Genomic DNA, 24,384 nt, shown 5'->3' on the forward strand with positions numbered 1-24,384 from the left:
CAGCTGGTGCATGCATTTGTAGTGGGTGGTGGTTTCTCTTTCTGATGCCCTGCATTGCAGATGTGTATTTGCTATTATCCGTCCTCACCACGTTTAAGCTACCACCTACACAGCTGCACAGCAAGCTTCCAGCCCCCACTTCTAGCAGCCCCAAAAGATCACGGGGCTCTTTTGGTGTGGGGATCTCCAGTGATGGAGCTTACATAAGCCAGTAGTAAGTCACTTCTGCAGGCATCCATGGTTTCAGATCTTCATTCTCACATGCAACAGAAGCTACCACTTTGCTGTCATTGTGTGATTTATGAGGTATGAATTATGCATAGATGGGTGGCTAGAATGGATGGAGTCATTTGTCCAGCTTAGGAAGTCACATCTCACTTAGCTGAATCTCTATCCACCGCCTACACACAGTCCTCCCACTCTTGGCCTCTTGACTGGCTCCTCTGGGCTGTTCTTCTCTCCCCCAGTTTCAATATGTGTCTGTCATAACCCACTTTACTTCCCACAAAATCCTGGGTAATATACAGATGTTTTGGCTTATTAGCCATGGTGAAGAGGGTGGGTCTTAGATTCGGCCAAGTCTTAGGTAAAATCCAGTTCAGAGTAGCTGTGAAGCCTGACACAGGTAACTTGACCTCCTTCCACTGACTTGCCCATCTGTAAAATAGTGCCATTGATCTATAATAGTGAGGCTACCAATATTCAGCTCACGAGGCTATTGATAGATGAAAGGAGGTAGGAATTTATATGTTGCTCAGAGTAGAGCTACGGGCACTTGGTAGAATCAGCACATACGATCTTGCTTCTGCTGCGTCTCCACTTCCGTATCTGCCTGCTTCAATTCCATTAACTGAAGCTTCTCTTGAGCAGAGGCCCAGTGAGGCTGGCCTGGCACATGTTTGAGTGTGCTGTAAATAAGAACAACAGTTAACCCAGCCATAGGGCCGCTTCCAGCTCTGTGAGGGCTTTGTGTTGTGTGTGTGCTCTCCGGTGTGCTTTCCTCACTTCCGGCGGCGACCTTTCCTCTCTGAGCCAGTGGCCAGTCACCTTTGAAATCTCTGTCTGACTTGAGGCCGTTGGTGAGCTCGTCTGTCTCCCTCTTCGGTGTTTGTAAGCTCCTTGAGGGCAGAGACTGTGCTCATCTGCACAGTGCCTGTCACAGAGCAGGATTGGAATGTGTTTGCTGAACAAAGGCTGAGAGCAGAGATGAACACAGACACAAGGCTGTGGGCAGAAGGACAACAGCCAAGAGAAGTGAAGCCCTGGAGAACTGGTGGTTTGTTACTATGGTGATTTCTGGGTATCTTTTGTTTGAGGGATGGGATGGAGGAAGTTCCTTTATTCTTATTACTGTTTTCTTACTTCCTCATCTGAGCTCAGAACAGCTGTACCCCCAGAGTCAGTGGATAGAGCCTCCCTAAGACAAGGAAAGAGGTAGGTGCTGAAGCCACTGAGCCGGATCAAAAGTTGTTCTTCATACTATCAACAAGGGCACGCACGCACGTGAGGTCTTCTGAAACTGCAGTTAGAAAGGACTCCTTAAGCCTAGTGCAATGGTACGGTAAAACTGCAGGGCACAGTGAGCTCAGCAGGGTGCTTGAGCACTTACAGCCAGAGTTGACCCTTTGGCCAGGTCACTGCATTAGTCCTCAGGAGCCAGAGGTTCAGCTTAGGGACATAGCTGGACCATACAGGTCTGTGGGCTCCGTGGTTCTGCTGGAATCTGTGAAGAGAGGCTCTGGCTTCTTCAGGAATGTCAGCATCAGCACAAAACCAGGCAAGCTTCTAGTGAAGCCCCATTGCTCATCAGTGAGGAAAGTAGGCTCCAGGGTGTTAAAAGGGCATACTCCAAGCCACACAGTCACTCAGCATCCTTGATACTGGCTAATGGCACTACTTCCGTCCCTTCTGCCAAGCACGAGCCCAATATTAAGAACTAAGGTGTCATAGACACTTGGGGAACAACCTACCCGTCCCTTGGAAATATCTAAATGCAGAGTATGCACTTCAGAGACAGTGCGGTGTAGAATACAGAGGATGTGATGCAGTAATGTGGACTCAGCTCCAAGCCTTGCACTGGGTGATCTAGGCAAGTGCCTGAGTTCTGTGAGCCCAGTGCTTCTTACCTGAAACCCTGGGCATGGTCACTCCCAGGACTCAAGGAGACTATGTTAAGTGCTAAGAAGCTTTGCTTCTCAATTAGGTGCTGTTATAATTCACTGTTGTTCTCTTAGGCAAAGGAGCTTGGTGGTCAGTGGTAGAGGGACAGGGGCATGTGCCCAACAGTTCCAGGCTTGATTTCTGTGTGTTACATTCACTTCGTCCTTGTTCCCTTATGTCCAAACACAGGCTGCCTGTTACAGAAAGATCTTATCCCGTACACACCCCCTCTCCGCCCCCTCTTAAATATAAGGACTCACACATGATGTTCATGCTGCCCTCGCCTGAAGGTTAGAGCTAGTGAGTTAGGGTGAATAAGGCCGTCCAAGGTTCTTGCTGTCTTGATAGCGAGCCATTCCTTGACAGGTTCGTGTCTTCTATCTGTTCAAGCTAATTTCCCAGTACCACATACTCCTGTACTACAGGAAGGGAGAAGGAAAACACATTCCTACCTAAAGATAAAGAACCTGGGTCTGTCACAGCCACCTACAGTCAGTCCACCAGATGACGTGACACAGAATCGGCCAGACAGAAGAAATCTGAAAGTTTGGCCTTCGGTTGTATGGCCATAGGCCTTTCTGCCTCTTCTGGGACTCACTCACTACCAGAGATGGATGTGGGCCTCAGGATTGTCAAAACTATTCTTTCAGGGATTTTTAAAAAAATTTTGTTTGTCTTTTGTTTTTTTAGACAAGGTTTCTCTGTCATATATCTCTGGCTGTCCTGGAACTTACTATGTAGACCAGACTGACCTCCAAACTCACAGAGGTCCACCTTCCTCTGCCTTTGGAGTCCTGGGATTAAAGATGTGCACCACCATGCTTGTCCAGAATTGTATTCTTTCAGGTCTTGGACAACCCTATCTGATACCAGAATTCTCCAAGCTCCTAATTATTATTCAAGACAATACTGATAATAATAATAATTAATAATAATAATAATTCACATGTCAAGTAAAGTCACTGTTGGATTACCTTACCATGTGCTTATAATCAATTAATTTAAAAAATATTTTAACTGACAGGATTTCTGTCAGACTTCAAGTGTGTAATCAAGTGGGTTAGCTGAGGTAGCATCAGTTCCTTCCTCAGAGAGGGGCCAGTTTGTCCCCCCAGACGCTGTTTTCTAAGGGCTGCTGGGAACCTGCCGCTGCCTGCAGGTGGCTCCGTGTTCTTATCTCACTCCTATAATTCCCTCTGGGTCTCTGGCACTCAATCAGAGCAGAGCTCTCAGGCTCCCCAGCAGGGAGGAAGCTCAAGGAAGGCAGAGATCAGCCTACTTTCCTCAGAGACTCTGCACCATGAAGAGGTGGGAGGAGGCTGGCTGGAGTCCACCTCTCCGCTTCCTTTGTCACTGCTGTTTGCTCTTAGTTCTCGGGAGAAGCCACGGAATTCGAGCAGAGTGTGTTTTCCGACTGCCTGGCTTATCAGCATTCATGCCAGAGGAGCTGCCGCAGAGCTTTGAAATTCTAAATCTCTGCCCGGGCTGCAGCGGCTGTTGCTGCCGTACTCCTGTGTTCCTTGCAGCTTGAAGAAAGTGCCAACATGCACTCCCAGTGGCTGTGGGGCACGGGCCTCCATGTCACACTTCAAAGGAGATGCCTGTCTCAGTCCCAGACTTGCAGTGCAGATGGCATCTGTGTTCACCTCAAAGGTGGAGGCCGGTGTGTTCTGCTGGGGCTCTGTTTCCATAGCCAAGCCCCAGAGCAAAGGGGCGGCGTGGAAACCACATCCCCTGCCCAATAAGCGTGTGCATGGGCAGAAGGTTCCACACAAGCCATGGCATGCATGAGGAGGTCAGACAACTTGGGAGCAGCCAGTTCTTTCCCTCCAGCGGGAATCAAACTCAGATCTGTGAGCTCCACAGCAGCCGTCTTCACTCCCTGAGCCGTCTCAGCCACCTCCATCTGCTTCTTTAAGAGATGGACCTTGACTCGAGCTACTGAATTCAAGAGAAGAAAAAGAATCTACTGTTTTCTCAAAGGCTCATGCAGAATCTTCTGGCGAGGAACCTCCATGGCGACTGGAAAGATCTGCTGAGCGGGTTTTTGTTCTGCCTGAGAGGGAACCTCCTGGACTTTTATTCTCTTCCCAGAGAGGATGTTGACGCTGCCTGCTCAGACAGCCGCTTTATGCTGATGTGTTTGCTGTGTCTAGGCCAGGTGACACGGTGACCCCTGGCCCTCGGCCAGTCCTGCTACAACTGTTCCTAACACAGAAGAGGCCAGAGAGCCAGGCTTTGCCACTAAGGCCCAGATGTGACACTGGCTCTCCTGGTTGGCTGTGCTGGTTTGTGAGTAGAAGCCCATGGTTTTGTTTTTGTTTTCCTGTGGTTGTTTCCACAGAGCATGGGCAAAGAAGGTGGAAGCATGCTTGGCTGGAGAGCGTCAGGGAGAAGAGTGTCACGTTGCATAGGCCACGGTTGCTCACTATTCTGCACTCTACCAGGATTCAAGCAGGATGGCTCAGAAGTCAAAGCAGAGTGTGCCAGCAGGAAAGGGTGAAAACCAGCATGTGGACAAATCCCCTGCCTCCACCAACAGCCAGCATCCAGAGAGCCACATGCTGGTTGGTGGTCCTCGTCTTCCTAGGGCTGGCCACTGCACAGCTCAGCACAGCTCGGCCCCTCATCCAAAGCCCTCAGTTCCAGGAGTTGCCTGCTTAAGGACTCTCATTTCTAGTTGGGTGGGTTCTCCAAGGGCATAGGACTGCTCCCGTCCCCCAGCTCTTGGTTCTGACTTTGTCCCCCAGGTCTGCCTGTGTTACTCACAGAGTCCTCAAGTTTGACTTGAAGTGGTTCTGCTTGACCCGCCTCAGTAAGGTTTCTGTGGCTGTATGTGCATGTCCTCACCCCCTGCTCTCTACGCAGCCCCTCACTGCCCACTGAGGGTTAGGGAGCACATTCACCTTCTTGACTGTTAGCTCTTGTGCCTTCCAGAAATTGCCTCTTAATGTGCTTTGAGTTAGCTGCGCCTTCCCCTCTCCAGTTTTATACTTCATTAATATATATGATCATTTCAACTGACATACAAATTCATTTGAATCGCCGGGCAGTGGTGGCGCACACCTTTAATCCCAGCACTTGGGAGGCAGAGCCAGGCGGATCTCTGTGAGTTCGAGGCCAGCCTGGGCTACCAAGTGAGTTCCAGGAAAAGGCGCAAAGCTACACAGAGAAACCCTGTCTCGAAAAACCTAAAAAAAAAAAAAAAAAAAAAAAAAAAAAAAAAAAAAAAAAAAAAAAAAAAACAAATTCATTTGAGAACTGAAACAAAAGGGCTATTTCCTTTGGAAGAATAAAGGAAACTTAGTTTCATTTTCAAAATGGTGCATTCTCACGGTACAGTCTCAGTGTAGACAATCTGAGAAATAAAATCAGAAACTAAGAAAGCACACTTTGCCGTGACACCACCACCTGCAGTGATTTTAGCCTAGTCCCCCCCTCCCCCCCGAAGCGCTTTCCAGACATCCATTTCATAGCTGGAATGGCACAGGCCTCTTAGATACAGTGGCCTGCTTTACAGTTCTGATCATTTCCGTTTTCTTCTCTGCTTAGCATTCTCTCATGGACATATCTCATATATTCACCACCCTCTCGTTAAACAATTGTATTTTCTAACCTCCCAAATGATAATCAGCATCTCATACAATATCTCTTAGCATAAACTCACAAGCCAAAAGGCAAGCCTGTGTTTAAGGCTCCTGGTTGACATTACCAGTTTGGTCCATCGAAATTTTCTATATTAATTCCCAGTCTCCACAGCAGTGCACGAGCACACTCATTTCAAGGAACTGTCAGTCACTATCAATCTGTGAATTTTGAAAGATGATATCTCACTAAACTGTTTCTCTGATTACCGTGGAAAGTGGTATTTTCCCCTAAGTTTCAGAGGTGGGTGGGTGAGTGTATTTGTGGGTGTGGGTGTGTGTTGCCAATGGTTTTTCCACATTTCTCATCTAATTGGTTTGTCTTCTCTATATAAATCCATTTTAAAATATATATCTACAAAATAAATTTGTCCATAAATGTTCATAACAAAATTATTCAAAAGAGGAAGTAGCTAAGATGTCCATAATTGAATAGATGAGCACCATGTCATATAGGCATACATTGACATACTTTTAGTGATAAAAGATGGTACTTTAATATATATTACATTATGAATGAATCTTGAAAGCATTATGCCTAATGAAAAAGAGAAAGTCACCAAGGTCAGGTATTGTGTGATTACATCCATGCAAAATATCCCAAATAGGCAAATCCATAGAACCCTGAGGTGGCTTGGCGGTTGCCAGGGAAGATGGGGATGGGCAGGTGACTGCTTTAGTGCACAGGGGTTTCTTTGGGGATGAAGAAAATGTTCTGGAATTAAATGGCAGTGACGGTTCCTTCATAAATACCCTTATGAATCCACTGTGCCATACTTTAAGGAGGTAGATTTTATGTTTTTTTAAATACATCACAAAAAAATGTAAAAGTATTAACCAAAGGAACTGTTCCGTGTTCTGGAAGAATTGGGGAAGGTGGGGTACCCTGTTCCCGCCTCAATTCTTTCATAGAGACAGAGCTAAAACACCTTATTTGTATCAGCAGTTTCGCAGTCCTGTCAACTCAGAGATCCAGAGCAAACTGGCACAGGAAGTGCCTCTCCTCTCTTTGGAGCCCTTCCATGGTTTGGTGCTAAAGCTTCATTTGGCCGTTTAGGTTTGGGACCCCGTCCAGTATCTGGCTGGTTGACAGCAGTGTTGATGCTCACTCACCCTCGGGGTCTCATGCTTCGGTCTCCCATTCCACCAAGTGCTTCCAAAGCTCCAGGCCCTGCGAGTAAGGGGCTGTCCAGGAGGAACAGACATTGTAGTTTCTCAGCCTGGGGCTTATCTGAACAAGCAATACTAGAAATGGGAAGCCACAGAAGATCCCTGGTGCCAGGGCTGGGGCTCTTTCCTAAGGTGCCGTGGTGTTTTGTGAATGATTCCTTCCATCCCCTTGCTGTGCAGGGCGGAACAGGATCTGTCCTCATCCCCCTGAAGCCTTTGCATCGATCAGTCATCAATGATCCAGTAGTCTGACCTTTAGTGTTTGTGAAGAAAAGCTTTGATTGGAATGTAGTAGCTGCAGTTTGCTGGCCACTGCCTGTGGCTAGGATCTGCACTGTGCACATTCCCACGGTTGCATGGTCTTTACACCAAAGAAACTGCAGTCTTTGGGAATGTATGTTTGATGGGGGCTCTCCTCCACAGGATTCTACCATGAGTAGATACTTATTTTGTGTTTGGTTGGGAGGGGGGTGGATTATATGAACATTTCAGTTTATGAGGTAATTTGCCTGTAAAGTGAATCATGCCTTAAATGCAACAGGAGAGATCATTTTTGTACCAAGGAAACCAATGCTGCCTCCCTCGTGGTATGTATAAATACCCTTGCCACAACTAGGAAAGATCGGGAAATTGAGGGCTACTTTAGTGTTGCTGGCTCAAACAGTTATTAAGATGCCAAACCATACCAAGGAAGAGGTGACTCACTCTGCATACTGTGGTCCCAGCACCTCCGTAGAATCGACTGTTCACAGTGTGGAGTTTGGATGGGAGACAGGCACCATGCCCAAAACAGGGACTCTGCTCTCTCTGCCCTGGAGGTGCTGTCAATGAGGGTCCTTCTCTGTAACATTTTCCTCCATGCCTCCAACCACACCTATGTGTGGACTTGCCAGGGCTCCATGGTACAGGATTCAGCTTTGTTACAGAGTACCTGTTTTCACTGCTCATCCCCACCGAGCTCAGCTGTGGACACATTCCCTAGCCTCTCTCGGTTCTTCCCTTATGAAGTACAGGAAAATGGCAGCCCATGTTTGGGGAGTTAGGAGAATTTCCATTGCACAGTGCAGTGCCTGGTGTCCAGTGAGTGCTTACTTATGTAGGCTGTGACTGCCAGGATGTGGAGCTTTCATCTCTACGGTGCCCTGTCCCGTAAATACGCATTCACCTCCTATAAACCTCAGACAGCGTCTGTTCATTGGCTCGCCATTCTGTGGGCCGTAAGCTGGCACACAGCATGACTGGGGTCTCTGTTCAGCAAGGCTGAAATCAGGTGTTGGCGGGGCTGTCATCCTGAGACCTTGCTAGGGAGGAGTCCATTTCCTGCCTCAAGCAGGCTCTTGAGCAAGCTCAGTTGCTGTGGTTGTGGGACTGACATCCCAGTTCCCTGCTTCTCCCGGCCATGGGTACTCCTCGGCCCTGGAGGTCCCCACAGGTCTGGCCCAGTGTTAAGAACTGCAGTTGAGAAGATCCTCAGCTTCTCACACTTCAGCTCTGCGTGTCCAGGAAGAGCCATCGTCTTCCAGGGCTTACTGGATGATGTCAGCTCATTTTTAAAGTCAGCTCTGCCAAGTCACACAGCCTGTCCCAGGAGTGACTGTCTCATTCACACATCCCAGGGGTTGTACAGGGAGGATTCCTTAGGGGCAGGAATCTTGGGAGGTAGCTCAGAATTCTGCCTACCATAGCACAACCTTAGCACGGCACATATTCTCACTTGTTCCCTCCAGCTGGCAGCGAGTAGATTTTTCCAAGTGGGCAGAGCCCTCTGCTGTGCTGAGGCTGGGTGGGCCCAGCACCAAGGCCTATGCGGCTCAGCCCCCAAGATCTTATGATTACACAATGCAAACCCAGCTGGGTCTTTTCTTTGCCTTGGGACCTCCAAGAGCGCTTATGTAAGCAGGAGCCACCAAGATGGTCCTGCTTTTTCTCCAGCCTCCCAATTCCTAGGACCCTTCTGGCTGTACCCAAAAGACAGAACTTCCCGCTCTCACCCATATGATGTCAGGGTCATCTGGCCCTGTGTCCTTCAAAGGAGGAATGCCCCATTACACAGAGTTAAAAGGTGCCCTTGGATCAGGAAACTAGGATGGCAGGTTCTGTAACCCGACACCCACTGCTCCCAGCATGCTGTTCAGTGAATCTCAATCAGGGAAAACTCACAATCAGCTGGCCAGACTTTTCAAGGGGTTGAGAATGTAGTAAACTACCTTAGGTCAGTCCTGTGGGTGTTGAGAATGCAGTAAACTACCTTAGGTCAATCCTGTGGGTGTTTGTGATTTTACAAACATCAGAAGCCATCTGCCATGAGCCTCCTAGCCTAAGGTCACCTCACGTTTGCTGTTCTCCACCTCCTGCCCATGTCCTCATGCCACTGCTGTTCACTAAGAGGGGGGTTGCTCAGGAAGCTGTCTGCTTCTGCCTTTGCCCCCGGCAATGTGTGTGAAGCTGCAGTTGACCTACAGCTCTGCTCCGAATTCTCTTTTCTTGTGTGTAGTTGGCCCAGTTCCCATCCTGGTCTTATCCTCCACCACGGGATTTGCCCAGGAAAGGGGGATACCAGAGTTGAAGGGATATCTCAAGGCTGAACCAGGAAGCAAGTCATGTCAGAGTACCGGCTGACCAGGCTTAACCTGGGCTGCCCTCCAAGCTTTCAGGGTAGGGTCGGGGATGGGAGGGGTATAGGGGTAGGATGAGGAGCTAAGTATAAGGGCTGTCTGTAGCTAGAGTTTTCCTGCCTGGCCCACAGTCAGGACAATTCTCTGTCACCTGCCAGTCCCACAGCCGCTCAGACCCAACCAAGTAAACACAGAGACTTATATTGTTTACAAACTGTATAGCCGTGGCAGGCTTCTTGCTAACTGTTCCTACAGCTCAAATTAATCCATTTCTATAAATCTATACCTTGCCACATGGCTCGTGGCTTACCGGCATCTTCACATGCTGCTTGTCATGGCGCGGCTGGCAGTGTCTCTCTGACTCAGCCTTCCACTTCCCAGAATTCTCCTCTCTCCTTGTCCCACCTATACTTCCTGCCTGGCCACTGGCCAATCACTGTTTTATTTATACAGAAAGATATCCACAGCACTAATGTAGATGTAACCAATTGTCTTATTAAATAAGAAACACAGAACCAATGCAAAGAAGAAAGCCAAGAGATCAGAGCTAAGAGCCTTATCCGCCTGCTGCAGCTAGCCTTTTCAGCCAAGAGACCTCTCCGAAAGAGAGCTACTTCCTGTGTTAAAGTCTTTATATAGACTTTTGGTTCTGCCTTCTCATTGGTTGTAAACCCAACCACATGACTGCCTCGTCACTGCCTGTCTATACAGACCTCCAGGTCTTCTATGGTTGGTATTGAGATTAAAGGCGTGTGTCTCCAATGCTGGCTATATCCTTGAACACACAGAGATCTACCTAGCTCTGCCTACCAAGTTCTGGGATTAAAGGCGTGCACCACTAATGCCCAGCTTTTGCTATGGCTCTAATAGCTCTGACCCCTGGGCAACTTTATTTATTAACATACAAATAAAATCACAATTCAGTACAAATATCACCATAGCTGTCACTTCCCCACACCCGCCTAAGCTGGCTCCAGGGTAACAGCCTACTCTGCTGGAATGACAGCGACTCACTGGCTGTCCCTAGAGTCTGTCACAGAGACAGTGCCAGCATTGTCTTTGTTACCCAGCTCAGCACGAACCTGAAGTCTTCTTATAGAGCCGGAAACTTGATCGTGGGCATTGCTCTTAGGTTGACAGCTGAGGAAATAGAAACATTGTATGTGTTTATGTGTCCACAGACTGGAATCCATAGGAGAGAATGTGTACTCACCCATGCCCACCTTGGGGCAGATACATTACACCTATAGCAATCAAGACCCCCAATACTGTAGGTCACTTTCAATCACAGAACTGTGTGAAGGATTTGAGGCCACACTATGACATAACAGTATAAAGTGATCATGTGTGCTGTGCTCATGGGAGCAGGGTGTGGCCACGCTTGAGTGTTTCTGGCAACTCCTCCCCAGTTGTGTAATGCTGCTGATACATTTGAAAAGATATGCAAAGATACACATGCACTTTAGTAAACTGGGTCTTTCTGTTATATGTATACTAGAAACAGGGCCTTTCTGCTTCAAACCAACGGAAAAGCAGGGTCTTCATGGCTAGAATCTGGGCATCTGACCATTCACACAGGATTGGGTTAGTCAAAATGCTCCTCTGCCAGCTCTTCTTAGACACGAAACATGGACTAGAGCCATGGTGGTACATGACGTGGCGTCTTACCAATCAGAACTCCAGGACCCCAGTGTTTTCCGAGTGGTCCTGACAGTGTTTTGCAGTGACGCACAAATCAAAAGCAAGTGGGGTGGTGAGTACAGACCGTGTTGATGGACATAAAACCACAGCACAAAACTGAAGAGGGAGATTCTTCTCTGAGCCCAGTTGCCTGGAAGGTTGCCTCCTGGCAGGGAGCCCGAAACACGGAATGCAGTCCATACAGTGTCCTCCGATTCTTCATCAAACGCTTAGACTGCCTGACCCAATTGGGGCAAGAAGACCACAGGCTCTCACACACTTATTTTCACTAGGAGTGACTCTTGGTGTCTGGAGCCTGCATTATTTCTGTTTGTTCATGCCGCTGTTTCTGTCTTTACCTCTGATTCTTCAGATCTGTCAGTCAGTAAGAGAAAAGAGCAAGCAAGCAAGATCTGTGCAGAAGCATTAGTTAACTCCAAATGTCAAAGGCGCTCAGTATACTCGTTCCTTAAAAGATTGTTTTCTCTGAAATAATCTTGATGGTTTTAATTTATTCGCATGAAATCTGTAGCTTGCTGCTGTGTGCTCAGCTCTGTTCCAGGCACTTGAGACACACACACCTTTGAAGCAGAGGGCCAGCAACCAATCCCTGACTTCAAGGGATTCAAGGAGTTAGGCCTTTCCCTCTACTGTTGAATAAAACTAATGAAATTAGTCCTGGATTACACTGCAGGACTCGTTTTGAGGACCTTCGAGGTCATCTTTCCTTTGGCGGGATGTGACGTCCTGTTTTCTGCAAGGACTCTAATGGAGGTTGCTTTGTTGCGTTAGAAAGATGGTTTGGAATGAAAGCTCTCGTTGATTTTATGTTTTCTCCAGGATAATGCCAGTAACATTGGAGCCAGGGAATTTCTTGTTGCAGGAGGCTGTTCTGTGCATTGTAGGATGTTTGGCAGCAACCCTGGCATAACCCCAGATGTACAAGTGCCCGTTTCCCTGAGTGTCAGTGACTGAAGGCATCTCCAGACATTGCCTGCCATGTCTCTTGGTGGACAGGGGTGGTAGATGTGAATGTGACCCTGGGAGTCTAGGCTCGCGTCCTCTGCTTAAGCAAGTCAGTGGAACCCTGAAGAAAAACAGCACTTGGAGCAAGTATTTTCTGTCTGGCCCTTGCCGACGCTCAGAGCAGCTTTCTACCACAGAAGAGTTAATATAAAGTGAGCAAGATATTTATCAGTCAGATGGAGCAACAGCAGCAGCAGTGATGAAATGCCCTCAGTAATGCCTTGGAGATAGTTCACATTTCCTGTTGGAAACTTGTTAAAATCACTCATTGACCGTAAGTTAGAGAGCGTCTTGGACACAGTATGCTATAAATTAATCTCGAATGATTTATGAGGAAATGGGCTCCAGATTTGGTGATCTCAACTCAAGTAGTGGGCGGCTGCCTGATAAACATTCCTATTCTCAAGAACTCTAGTCAGCTCACTAAGTATTTGCTCAAGTGTAGAATGGGAGAGCTTTGAAATGTCTAATGCATTTCTGTGCTCTGCTCTAGGAGAACTCGGTGCATGGGAACTGCCACTGGGTATCTCCTCACCCGGTGACAGCTCCCACATTGGTATGAATTGTCCTTCATGGTCTCAGGTTTCTTCCTGCCCTCCCCAATGAGTATGTGTTATTAGACATGATGTCACATGTTTCTTATTGATTCTTTGGACCCCAAAGCTACTTTTCCGAGTTTTGGCAGGGACACCTGCTGCAGGTTCTGCTGGCCTCCTGTCCTCTTACAGTCCAAAGTGGTGACATTTGCTACCTTCCCTTATATTTCTGAGTTATCCTCACTTCTCACATACATGCTAGGATGTTAGAAAATTAAAGACAGGGCCTGGGTATGGTGGTGGCACATGCCTTTAAGACCAGCACTCAGGAGGCAGACGCAGGCAGATCTCTGTGAGTTCCAGGCCAGCCTGGTGTACACAGTGAATTCCAAGACAGTCAGAGCTGCATAGTGAGACCCTGCCTCAAGGAAGGAAAGAAAAACAGGCCACTCTGCTGATGAAAGTCACTGGGAGAAGGTTGGTTTAGTACAGAGAACACAAGGTACAGGGTTTTCACTCATTCAGTTGTTACTTATGCAGGAGCTACTATGTTCTGGGTGTTGGCAATGTATCTGTGAGAAAATGAACTTCAGTCCACAGGGCAGTGGGACAAGTGGACAGGCCATCTTCTAATGTGGCACAATGGGTCCCAACCTGAGGGACAGCGTAGAATAGCCAGTGGACCATTAAAAAAGGTTCTGCAGCTTGTGGAAAGAGGGGTCTGAGAAGGTGTCTCAAAAGAAGGGCTGACTCACCTGGACAGGTCCAGGAGAAAGGGCAGGTGTGGTCAAGGCCACATCCCCAGGCAGGAGGGTAAGAGCTGAAGCAGGAAGCCTGAGGTAAAGTGGAGGAGCCATGAGGATGCTCTCAGGATTCCCAGAGGAGCACCTGGCTCTGGAGGTCTACCCAGATGAGGAGGAGCCCTGGGGAGGCAGGCGCGAGGAGGGCGGAGTGACAGCTGCTCAATTTTTTCATCCACCACTACCTGCGGAATGTAGCAATGCTCTTCTTATGATTTTAAGAATGTCAGACACTTATAGAAATTTGAAATGCTAAGGAGCAGCTTTAAATGCTTGTTTCCAGAGGCTATCATGACAGCCTCTTAGTTCTGCCCAGTTTTCTTTTCACTGGTAACTACTTCTTAGGTTTCATACTGATCATCACTTGTGACTAAAGAGTGAGTCCCACGAGTGGCGATGTCTGGTAAATAGGCTGTGTCTGGGCTTTTCCAGCTCACCTGGCACCCTCCTCAGATTGATCGTCTCTGCTGTATTAAAAGGTTTTGCCCTAGTGTTGGGAAACGCACTTTATTGCCCACACATTATTTTTGAGGTGACTATAGAGCAGCATAAGGAGCTGGTGGGCCACCAGTAGGCAGGCATGTGGTGATGTGGAGTTCCCAGGGGGCACAGGCCTCGTCTGAGGGAAATTGCACCTGGTGAGCATTGGTCTCTGTGATCATGCCGTCATCCAGAGCACACGAGGAACAGTGTGTCAGGTTCAGAGGACTGAGGTGTCTCCTAACACTGGCCCCTTGCCACTGCCTGTTAGCCTGATAAATGTCCCCTCTCCCTAGTCAAGCAGCCAGGAAGCATGCACCTTCATGTGCCTCTTTTCTCTTCCCGTCAGGAATTTGGATAATGGGCTGTGTGCAATGTAAGGATAAAGAAGCAGCGAAACTGACGGAGGAGAGGGATGGCAGCCTGAACCAGAGCTCCGGGTACCGCTATGGCACAGACCCCACCCCTCAGCACTATCCCAGCTTCGGCGTGACCTCCATCCCAAACTACAACAACTTCCATGCAGCTGGGGGCCAGGGACTCACGGTCTTTGGGGGTGTGAACTCTTCCTCTCACACTGGGACCCTCCGTACGAGAGGAGGGACAGGTAAGCCGCTGACAGTCGGGAGAGCTGAGGGGATGGCTGGCCCAGGGGACGGCTGCCCAGGGGACGGCTGAGCTCCTTGTAAGCTGTTGTTATTGGAGGAGGAGGGTGGAGGTGTTCCACAGCAAGTGTGTGGCAGTCAGAGGAGTTGGTTCTCTCCTCTCACCACGGGTTCTAGGAATCAAACTTATATTGTTGGGCTCCAGCAGCACATTCCTTTACCCACTGAGCCACCTGGCTGGCCCTTTGACTCTGCTCGTAATTATTTCGGCAGCCCCTACCTGTGCTCCATATGACTCGCTTTGACTAAAGCTCTAACAGAAGTTTCAGTCAACTTTATCCATCACCTACCATTCAAAACAGAAGGCCCGAGTTGAACACTCAAGATCAAAATGCCCGGCTTTGGGGGCACAAACGGCCTCTTGTTACTGCTCTGAGAATTCTGCACGGGTTAGTGCACCGCAGTGTCCTCCTGGGCCCTGTAAGCCAAGCTTTCCCACCCGTGGCCACCCTGAATACCTAGCATGGCCACTCTAAAGCGTGGCGACCTGAGCTTTGTCCTGGGTCTTCTGCACTTGAGGCCTCAGGCCTGGCTCTGGGTGACCTTGAGCTCTCCAGGATTGATACACCCCTCCCTCACTTCCGGGGTACCTTCTGTCCCTCTTCTTCCTACTCTTCAGCCTGCCAGCCACTTGCTGGCCAGTGTGATTATTGGCGGCGTGTTTTTACCATTTATCTCAAGTTCTCAGTATTTCAGCCTGATAAGCCCTCCGGTTTTCCATACGTCTCTATATTTTCCTCTGTCATATTCGGTGTATGTATGTTGTGTTGTTTTGTCTGTGATTTTGGAGACAGGCTACCACTTTGTAGCTCAGGCTGTCCTCAAACTATTAACAACCTCCCTGCCTTGGTGAGTGTTGGGATTACAGCCATGAAGCGTTGCACCCAGCTGTGTTTTAAAGTTGAGCTTTGTATGCCAAGACCATCTTCATAGTCTCTCTCTCTCCCCGCTTCCTCCCCCAAGTTCCCTTTGCTTTATGCCACAAGGCTAGGTTTCACTGCCGTGTCTGTTTGCTGACGTAGCTTTATAACGTCTCTGGCATACATTCTCACATACTTTCTTCGCTTCTTGTAAGTTGTCTTCTGCATCTTTCGTCTTCCAAATCCTCTCCCATTGCGTGAACCATGGTAACCAGATATTTGCCATTATTTGTTCCAGAACTGTCCATTACAAAAGTTTAAAAGAATGAAGCATCTCCCAGCTCTTCTGGGGACAGATGCCTCTCGTCATCTCTGACAAGTCATCGTGACTTTTTTTAACCTGGAGAGCGGATGCTCCTGACAATGTTAGGCTCTTTCTCTGCGTGCAGCACATGGCAGTGGACTTGGGAGAGGGCACAGTCTCTTCCCGCAGTGCTCTGCCAGTCCCTGCCCCACAGAACAAACATCTGTGCTCATCCCTTACAGTCTTACCCTTAGAGCCAGCTGTGTATTCGACCCTCACCAAACCTCCTGTTCTCTTCCAGGGGCCTGAGAAGGAAGCAGACAGGCAGTCTAGGGCCCTCTGTCCTTAGAAGATACAGAAGAAAAGGGAAAGCCGAAAGTATACTACACACACACAAACACACACACACACGCACACACATGCACACACACATGCACACACACACACACAGCTCTGCTGTGAGAGTATTGAGTGGTTTGTAGCCCTAACTCTTAATTCAGCAAAGAGAATCATCATCCCTGTTCATTCTGAAGTCTGTGCGTGTCTCATTCACTAAGGTCCTCACCATGGGCTCCTTGTCAAACCTGTGGGTATATACCACAGTCAGGGATAATCTTAGTGGAAGAGGCCATCTGACTCCTTATAAAATTTAAAGTTTCAGATGCCGTGTCCTGGAGCTGGTGAGGTGGCTTAGGGGTTAAGAACCCTTCCTGCTCTTATAGAGGGCCCAGGTTCTGTTCTAGCACCTCCATCAATCAGCTCACAACCACTTATAACTCCAGTTCAAAGGGATCCAGGTCCTCTTCTGGCCCCCACAGCCTCTGACACACATATTGTGCACATGCGTATACACAGGCAAAAGCACATACATATAACAATAAATTTTAAAAAAGCAGAACCCTGGGATGTCGGCAGATGTCCTTTCCTTGAGTGGTTTGGTTGTGTTGTGTGTCCCACTTTCTGGCAGATCATCTTCAGTCCCCAGAGGCCACGAGCAGTGTCCACATTCTCTCCAGCATCCTTTGCTTCCTCCTCCACCTCAGTGATCGAGTAAGAGGGTTGGAAGGTCTGACTTGGTGTGGCTGCCTTCCACACGGAGATGGCTTGGTTTTCGTTTTACATTATAAAAGGAGAGGCATCTGTCACTGACATATGAAGTAAGAGTAGGCATGATCATAGAAGCACCTGCCAGACTCCCCCACCCTGTCAGAGAAACCTTGGAAAAGGAAGACAGTACCAGGTGAGCCCTGCTCCGTGGTCAGGACATGCGCCTGAGACAGGCGATAAGATGGTTTTCCCCAGCCTTCTGCCCTTGTCAGTCCTGTGGACACGGTCTGGGAAACAACAGCCTCCTCAGCAGTGGGGCACCCTGAAACCATCATGGCGGGCACTTTGAGGTGTGTGCAAATCAAACTGAGAAGCCAGATTCAGAGAAATTAAACACTTCCTTCAGCTATCACTTCCTGTGTGACCACCACTGAACTTAGCAGCTCGAACATGATGTGTTTGTGATCTTACATTTATTACCTGTGTTTCTGTGGGTCTGCATCTGGGAGTGACAGCCTGGTCCTCCACCTCAGCATACATAGTCTGTGGTCATGGTGTGTTGACTACACAGTTTGACTGAGAAGGAACTGCTCCTAGCTCATGTGCTCTGGGCAGGGTCCAGTTCCTGGCTGGAAATTAGCCAGTTTGTTTTGACCAGTGCCTTGCCAGCATGACGCCCTTCTTAACTAGAGTCTGCAAAGTAGTGTGGCGAAGAGAAGTCTGTCTTCTGAAGAGGTGTGTCACCCTGGGGATAGCCTGTCACTTTCATATCCTGTATTAATCTGAATCAAGTCTTGTGTTCATGAGGCAGGGAGGCTGCACACAGGCATGAGATCCAAGGCAGGAGTCAGGAGCACTGTCCTAGAATTCTGCCCGCCAGGTAGAGCAAGCCCCGGACCGAGTGGGACACTGGGCGTGCGTTTGTCTGGGTGTGTTTTGCTCTTGGTGGTAAACTTCTAGAATGAGGGAAAGGTTCCTGGGGTCAGCAGGTGAGAGGACTGGGGTGGGTCTGAGGAGGAGTGAGGAGACCGTGAGGACAGGTGAACTCAAGGCAGGAGAACAAGGGGCAGGAAGTGTTGGCAGTGGGACCTCAAAGCTGACAGCCATGGCCACAGCTGCAGGCACCAAAGGCAGTGCGTCTTCCACTTGGGGTGACCGTTACAGAGGTGTCTCTAAGTCTCCCCAGGCCACAGGGCAAGTTTCCTGTTCATTCACTGCTGTGTGTGCTGGAGTTGAATGATAAAATACCCAGGCCTTAATACATGCTTCCAGGGACAGTGGGTGGGGGACCATGGGTGGCAGTATGTGCTGCAGACCCATGTCAGTCAGAACTCTACCTCTTCCCCAGTACCCACCCAAAGTTGCATAGTGAGGCATCCCTCAATTCCAGGTTTTTGTCATAATGTCCCCTCTACAAAGACCATGGTATAACTAGCCACAGTGTCCCATATTAATTACAATACCTCGTGTTTATTAATGCCCAGTAAATGTAGATTTTTAAGGATGAGACTTTAACAAAGATGTAATTGTTAGTATTAGTAACCTGAGTAACGATGTCCTTCCTCGTCTTGGCAGGAGTGACCCTGTTTGTGGCTCTTTATGACTATGAAGCACGGACGGAAGACGACCTGAGTTTTCACAAAGGAGAAAAGTTTCAAATACTGAACAGCTCGTAAGTTTGGGATCGGGGGAGGTGAAACACACTGCCTTTTGGTTTGGGGAAAGGTTCTTGTGACAAACACATTTCCTATCTGAAGATAAGGAAAGAACGTTTACCGGGTTTACTAGCTCATAGCGATACAGCCTGAGTGAATTGGTTAAACAGAAAAAAAAGTGCAGTATTCCATAGCACTGTATGCTCAAGGACTTTTTACAGCAGAGAACATAGTCTGTTTTAGAATCTATTTCCTAATTGTGTGTGTGTGTGTGTGTGTGTGTGTGTGTGTGTGTGTGTGTGTGTGTACATACATGTGTCTATGAGAAAGAGCTGCTGTTACATGAGGGGGGTGTGCAAGTGTATGCATCAAGGTCAGAGGAAGCCATCAGGTGGCCTCTGTCACTTTGAGGCAGGTCTGTCCTTGAACCTGGATCTCCTGGTCTTCAGCGTGACTAGCAGCCAGCAAGCCCCAGGAATCCTCTTGTCTCTACCCCACCCCCACAGCACTAGGTCATGGACTTGTGACAGGGATGCTGGGATGCATGCACTCCTAACCACCAAGCATCTCTCCAGCCCCAGGGTCCTGTTTTCGCATTTTAGAAAAAGCCTTAAAAGAGCCAGCCACCCCCCTACACACACACACACACACACACACACACACACACACACACACACACACACACACACTCTCTCTCTCTCTCTCTCTCTCTCTCTCTCTCTCTCTCTCTCTCTCTCTCTTGTCTTCTCTCCCCCCTCCTCCCCTCCCCTCCCCTCCCTCCCTTCCTCCTCCCCTCTCTCTCATGACTGGCACATGGCTTGGCTGCCCAAATCACATGCTCTCTACCATGAGATTATCTCCACATTTCAGCTGTGGGCACGGGCAGAGGCCTCACACTTCGGGCCAGCAACAGGGTCCTCTACTTTTCCCAACCGTGAAGCCTGTGGAGGTGGTTCCCTGAGTGTCCATGCACTGTAAGGAGAAAGCAGAAGCATTTCACCCACAGGAGAATGGCTACAAAGTGTGTGTTGTAAATGTGACCACTAGGAAGAACTGTAAACAGAGAGCAGGCGAACTTAGGGGTAAAGGTGACATCCTTTTCTAGCCCCACTTTGTTACCTGCAGAGGAAGAGCCGCTGTGGATCAACCTTAGATTCTAAAACATCACCTCTCTTAGTTCTAGGCAGTGTGTGTGGGTGAGGGAACTGCAGGAAATCCAGGCTCCCAAGAAAATGGCAGTGTCATGCCTCAGCCCCTCAGGGGTCTTGAGAGGTGCTCCCCAGTCATTGGGAAAGCTTGCCACTGGGGCCGGGCACGTCAGGGAGCTTGCTCATGCCACCAAGTCCGATTGCTTCTCCTCTGGCTGGATTTCGTGGTAGCTGAAGGATTTGAAACTTGGCTCTTCAGTTTCCTCTAAAAAGATGAACATGAGAGGGAGGAGGTAAGAGGTAACACCCCAGGAAAGAGGAGGGGTATGGCAACAGACGACTCCCTGTAACCTGCAGACTGCCTCCTTCCTGGGGGCACCTCTGGCTCTCAGCCCCATACACTGAGAACATACCAACTTTTACTAGTAAACCCCAATACCTCCAGAGACACTGTCTACATAACCCTAGGGACATTTAAAATTAGGAACACTGTCATCCCCAACAGAGGTGTACCTGTGTGCTGTTTTTTAATTTACTGAAATACATGCAGAAATGTGCGTAGACTCTTGCCTGGCGATGCTTGTATAACAATGTAACTACTAACTTACCACCTTGCAAACTCACACGGAAAAGTGTAAAAATTGATACATTTGTGCTATATGTATCTTACCACAGTTTTTCACAAGCATCAAGTTTACTGTATTCTCACAAACTAAGCATGTCTGTGCAACCAGCACCCACGATGAGAGCCTTGCCTCCCCCGCATCTGCCTCCTGCAGACACCGGAATGTCATAGTAAACAGCTGCCGGTTATTGAAAGCTCCTGGGTGCTGACCATGTGCTGCTACAATTGCTGTCATTGATTCTTCGCAGCAGCTGTCGGAGGATGTGTCGCAGTCATTAGGTGACATCTGAGAGCAGGAGGGCACAGGTTAGGGAGCCGAGGGCACAGGCCTGGCAGGTGGCAAAGCCCAGGGGGAGATGAAGGTTCAGAATTCCGGGTGCATGTCCGATGGGACCTCGGAAAAGCCCGGCTGCTGCCATCCACCGTCGTAGCTCACGTATCTGCCAGTAAAAGAGTTAGAACGTTGGCTGGAGAGTCGGAGAGGGAACTTGGCTTTGATCTCTTCCCATTTGTGATCGCTTATTGTTAGTTTGATTCCCAGATGAATGCTTCTTGTCAGAGTCTGTTGGCTGGGTTTATATCCACCTCACCAGTTGTACAATATTCTTCAAATGGCAAGGTCGACTAGAAATTTGGAACTCTGTAGGCCTCGGAAGTAAGAAATAGAAGGGGTAGAGAGAAGCATGTGCGGCTGTGGCCCTCTGAGCACACTCGTGGTGACGGCGTCTCTATTCGGGTTGCAGGGCATGGGCACGCTCGTCACAGCCAAGTCAAATCCCTGGCATCTTCCTCTGTTGCAGAAAGAACCTACAATATCAACAAAGTGAATTTTAGAGAAATGGTTAAGGGGAGGACGCAGTCTATCCCACTGTGTATTTTTATTTCAATACATAGTTCTTAATGTTTACGGAGTCCTGTGGCCCTCTGACCCTGTTCTCCCAGAAGAGAACATTGCAAAGGGGCTTTTCCTTTAAGAATGGAATTCTTCGTGCTCCATGCCATTTAAGTGCCCCTTTTCACGGTTATGGAAAAGAAAAGTAAGGTTTGTACCGCACAGCGGTATCTGGAGTCAGGGGTAATAACAGGGCAGGGAAACCAGGGAGGAAAAACAAAACACCACAGAGAGCAGATGGCACGGGGCCTCCCTCCCCCGCCGCCCAGCCCTGGCTCTCAGCACTGACAGGAGAGGGTGGGGCTCTGTTCTCCTGGGAGCAGCTGCCACCCCTCTTGTGTGTCCCTCTGACCCGCCCCCATCAAGAGGCCCTCATCCCATGTACAGGGAGGGCCATGCTCAGAAGGGCCGCGCCCAGTGCCCACAGGTTGGAGGGTAGTTCTCAGTGTTCTGTCTCAGGACTTTTCAGGCCTGAGCTCATCCTGCACTGTATTTAAGTTCACCTGTTTAATTCCCTGTTTTCACACTTGGTAACTAGTGATTTAACATCTCGAAACAGCAAGTCCTTAAAACGCAATCAATATTTTACACAGATGAAATCACTGCCCAGGACCCACTGAAAGTTCTTTTCTGTCACGATCAGAAAAAAAAAAATTATTATTATTATCCAGATGTGATCAAAGTTGTTACAGAGAGGCTCTCTCCAAGTGAGAAGGACAGTTGGCTAAACACGGGGAGAATCCAGCACTCCGTGGCTGGCTGCTCTTGGCAAAGCCACTTCCTGCCTCCATCCAGGATCCAAGGACTCCTAGCACCTGGAGCCACAGTCCTGTGAGGGACTTTAAGGACTAGAGACAGGAATGGAGAAACAGGCTATTATAAAAAAACAAAAACAAAAACTTAGAAGTCATTCTCAACCAGTGTCAGGGGTTAAATTGTGAGTTTGATTCAAAACAATAAGACAGTATCTCACCAGGTGTGAATTAATACAAAAGCTGCTGTAAGAACAGCTTAGAGAAGTACAGCCTTATAGGCTGGGGAGATGGCTCAGCAGGTAAGGCCCAGAACCTAGTCCAGCCCCCAGCAGGTAAGGCCCAGAACCTAGTCCAGCCCCCAGCAGGTAAGGCCCAGAACCTAGTCCAGCCCCCAGCAGGTAAGGCCCAGAACCTAGTCCAGCCGCCAGTGCCCACACAGAAAGCTGAGTGCTGGGGAAGCAGACAGGCAGGAGGATCGCTGGCCAGTATCCAGCTGAATCAGCTAGCTTCAGGGTCAGTGAGGGGCGGAGAGCAATTGAGGAATACACCAGCATCAACCTCTGGCCTCTGGACACACACACACACACACACACACACACACACACACACGCACGCACTAATTTAAATTTACTAATTTAACTACAGTAGATCAAGTCAGGAGTGAAAGGGCCATATTAGAGATCCCACTCCAAATCAGCACCATGTGCAGCAGGTATTTGTAGGTGAATTGGTGCTACAGTATATGAAACAGAGATTCATTTGTTTCCCTAATAACCTCTGGTAGATGTTTTGAGTCTTACCACTCCTCAAGGCCCAGTGAGAGTAAAGTGGGAGGGAACTGCCTCAAGATGTGACATTTACCTCATAATGCGTTGAGTCTTTGTCCTGTATGTTGCTCAGAGGATAGAGAAGAAAAAAAATGACCCTGGCTGGCCCAAAAACAGAAGTCCAGGGGACGGTATCTTTTTGTGACTAAGTACAAACTCTGTGTTATTAATGGCTGACTGTTGGATTCTAATGTGTGATGAACTATTTAGGTGCCTACACCAAACAGCAAGTCATACTAACTTAAATTGGAACTTGCTTCATTAATACCGAATCACCTGAATAAAACTGGGCTTGTCCCAATTTGCAGCAAGGTGTATTGGCTTCCTGACCCCATTGATGCTGACATCACCCAGAATTGATGCTAGCCTTTCTGTTTCTTAACTTAACTCAATTATAACTAAGTTGATAACAATTTTGTAGATTAGAAAGTAAGCTGTGTTACAAGCACTTGATTTTTCTTCGCCATTTTGGAGCATTTCCCAGGTTGGGGGACTGGTTGCAGTGAGGAGCCAGTGGGTGCTTTTTTTAATGATGAAATGTCTCCATCTAGTGGAAGTTCAGAGCAGTAAAGATTGTCACTGTTCATATGGAGGTGGTGTTTCCAAAGCCTTTCTCTTAAACACACACACATAATGGTTAGCATAACTTCACAGATACATTTGATGCTAGACTTACAACTGTGTATATTCCTGTGGTGCTGGGCTTCGGAACCAGGACACACCAGGCAAGCAGTCTGCCGCAGAGCACCCCCGTACCAAGTCATGAGTTGAACTACAAGGAGGAGGGACACAAGTACAGGTTGTAGCTGGGGTAGACTTCCATGTGCTTGGAAAATGGCATGGCTCTTAGATTCTTCGGGTACTTTTATCTATGTAAAGTCTTTGATATATATAAATATTTCAAAGAATGTGGATATAATTGAGCTGTAATTAAAGGGCTTTCTGGGTAGATTACAATATCCCTCTCGTGGTTGATCTGTTTGTTTAATAGGGTTAAATAAGACATTGAGGAATACGTGTGTTCAAGACAGGCTCTCACTATGATATAGCATGGCTGGCCTGGAACTCATTGTGTAGACGAGGCTGGATTCGAACTCACAGAGATCAACCTTCCTCTGCTTTCCAGGTGCTGGGACTAAATGTGTGCTCCACCACACCTAGCCAAGGAAGAAGTTTTTTTTAAATCTTTAGAACTAGAGAGGTAGCTCGGGAGTTAAGAGGCTCAGGAGTTAAGAGCACGTGCTGTTCTTCCAGAAAACCCAGTTTTGGTATCCAGCACCCACATCAGCTCACAACCATCTGTAGCTCCAGGAGTCAGAGACCTCTGGCCTCCAGGGGCACCTCCACTCACATACACATAGAGCTGCATACAGACACACTCATGCCTGCACATAATATTTTAAAAAGATAAATCTTTGAAACAAACACACACCTTACTAGCACTTTGGTTTCTTGTGAATGAGTCTGTCATCCCACAGCCACACCCACTTGGACT

The 24,384-nt window shown here is 48.3% G+C and overlaps 1 protein-coding gene across 4 annotated transcripts in view; it reads left to right on the forward strand.

Moving 5' to 3' along the window:
- Fyn (FYN proto-oncogene, Src family tyrosine kinase) overlaps nucleotides 1-24,384 on the forward strand; it is a 198,093-nt gene that overhangs the window by 130,990 nt on the left and 42,719 nt on the right. For all 4 annotated transcript variants that reach the window (XM_052751429.1, XM_052751428.1, XM_052751431.1 and 1 more), the window contains 2 exons: nucleotides 14,461-14,718; nucleotides 18,563-18,659. In XM_052751429.1, the coding sequence (XP_052607389.1) occupies nucleotides 14,472-14,718; nucleotides 18,563-18,659 (344 nt within the window). In that variant the 5' untranslated portion in view covers nucleotides 14,461-14,471. The remainder of the gene's footprint in view (nucleotides 1-14,460; nucleotides 14,719-18,562; nucleotides 18,660-24,384) is intronic.

Source organism: Peromyscus californicus, unplaced genomic scaffold (assembly GCF_007827085.1).
Source record: "Peromyscus californicus insignis strain IS unplaced genomic scaffold, ASM782708v3 Scaffold_22__1_contigs__length_63687245, whole genome shotgun sequence".
NCBI classification, from domain to species: Eukaryota; Metazoa; Chordata; class Mammalia; order Rodentia; family Cricetidae; genus Peromyscus; species Peromyscus californicus.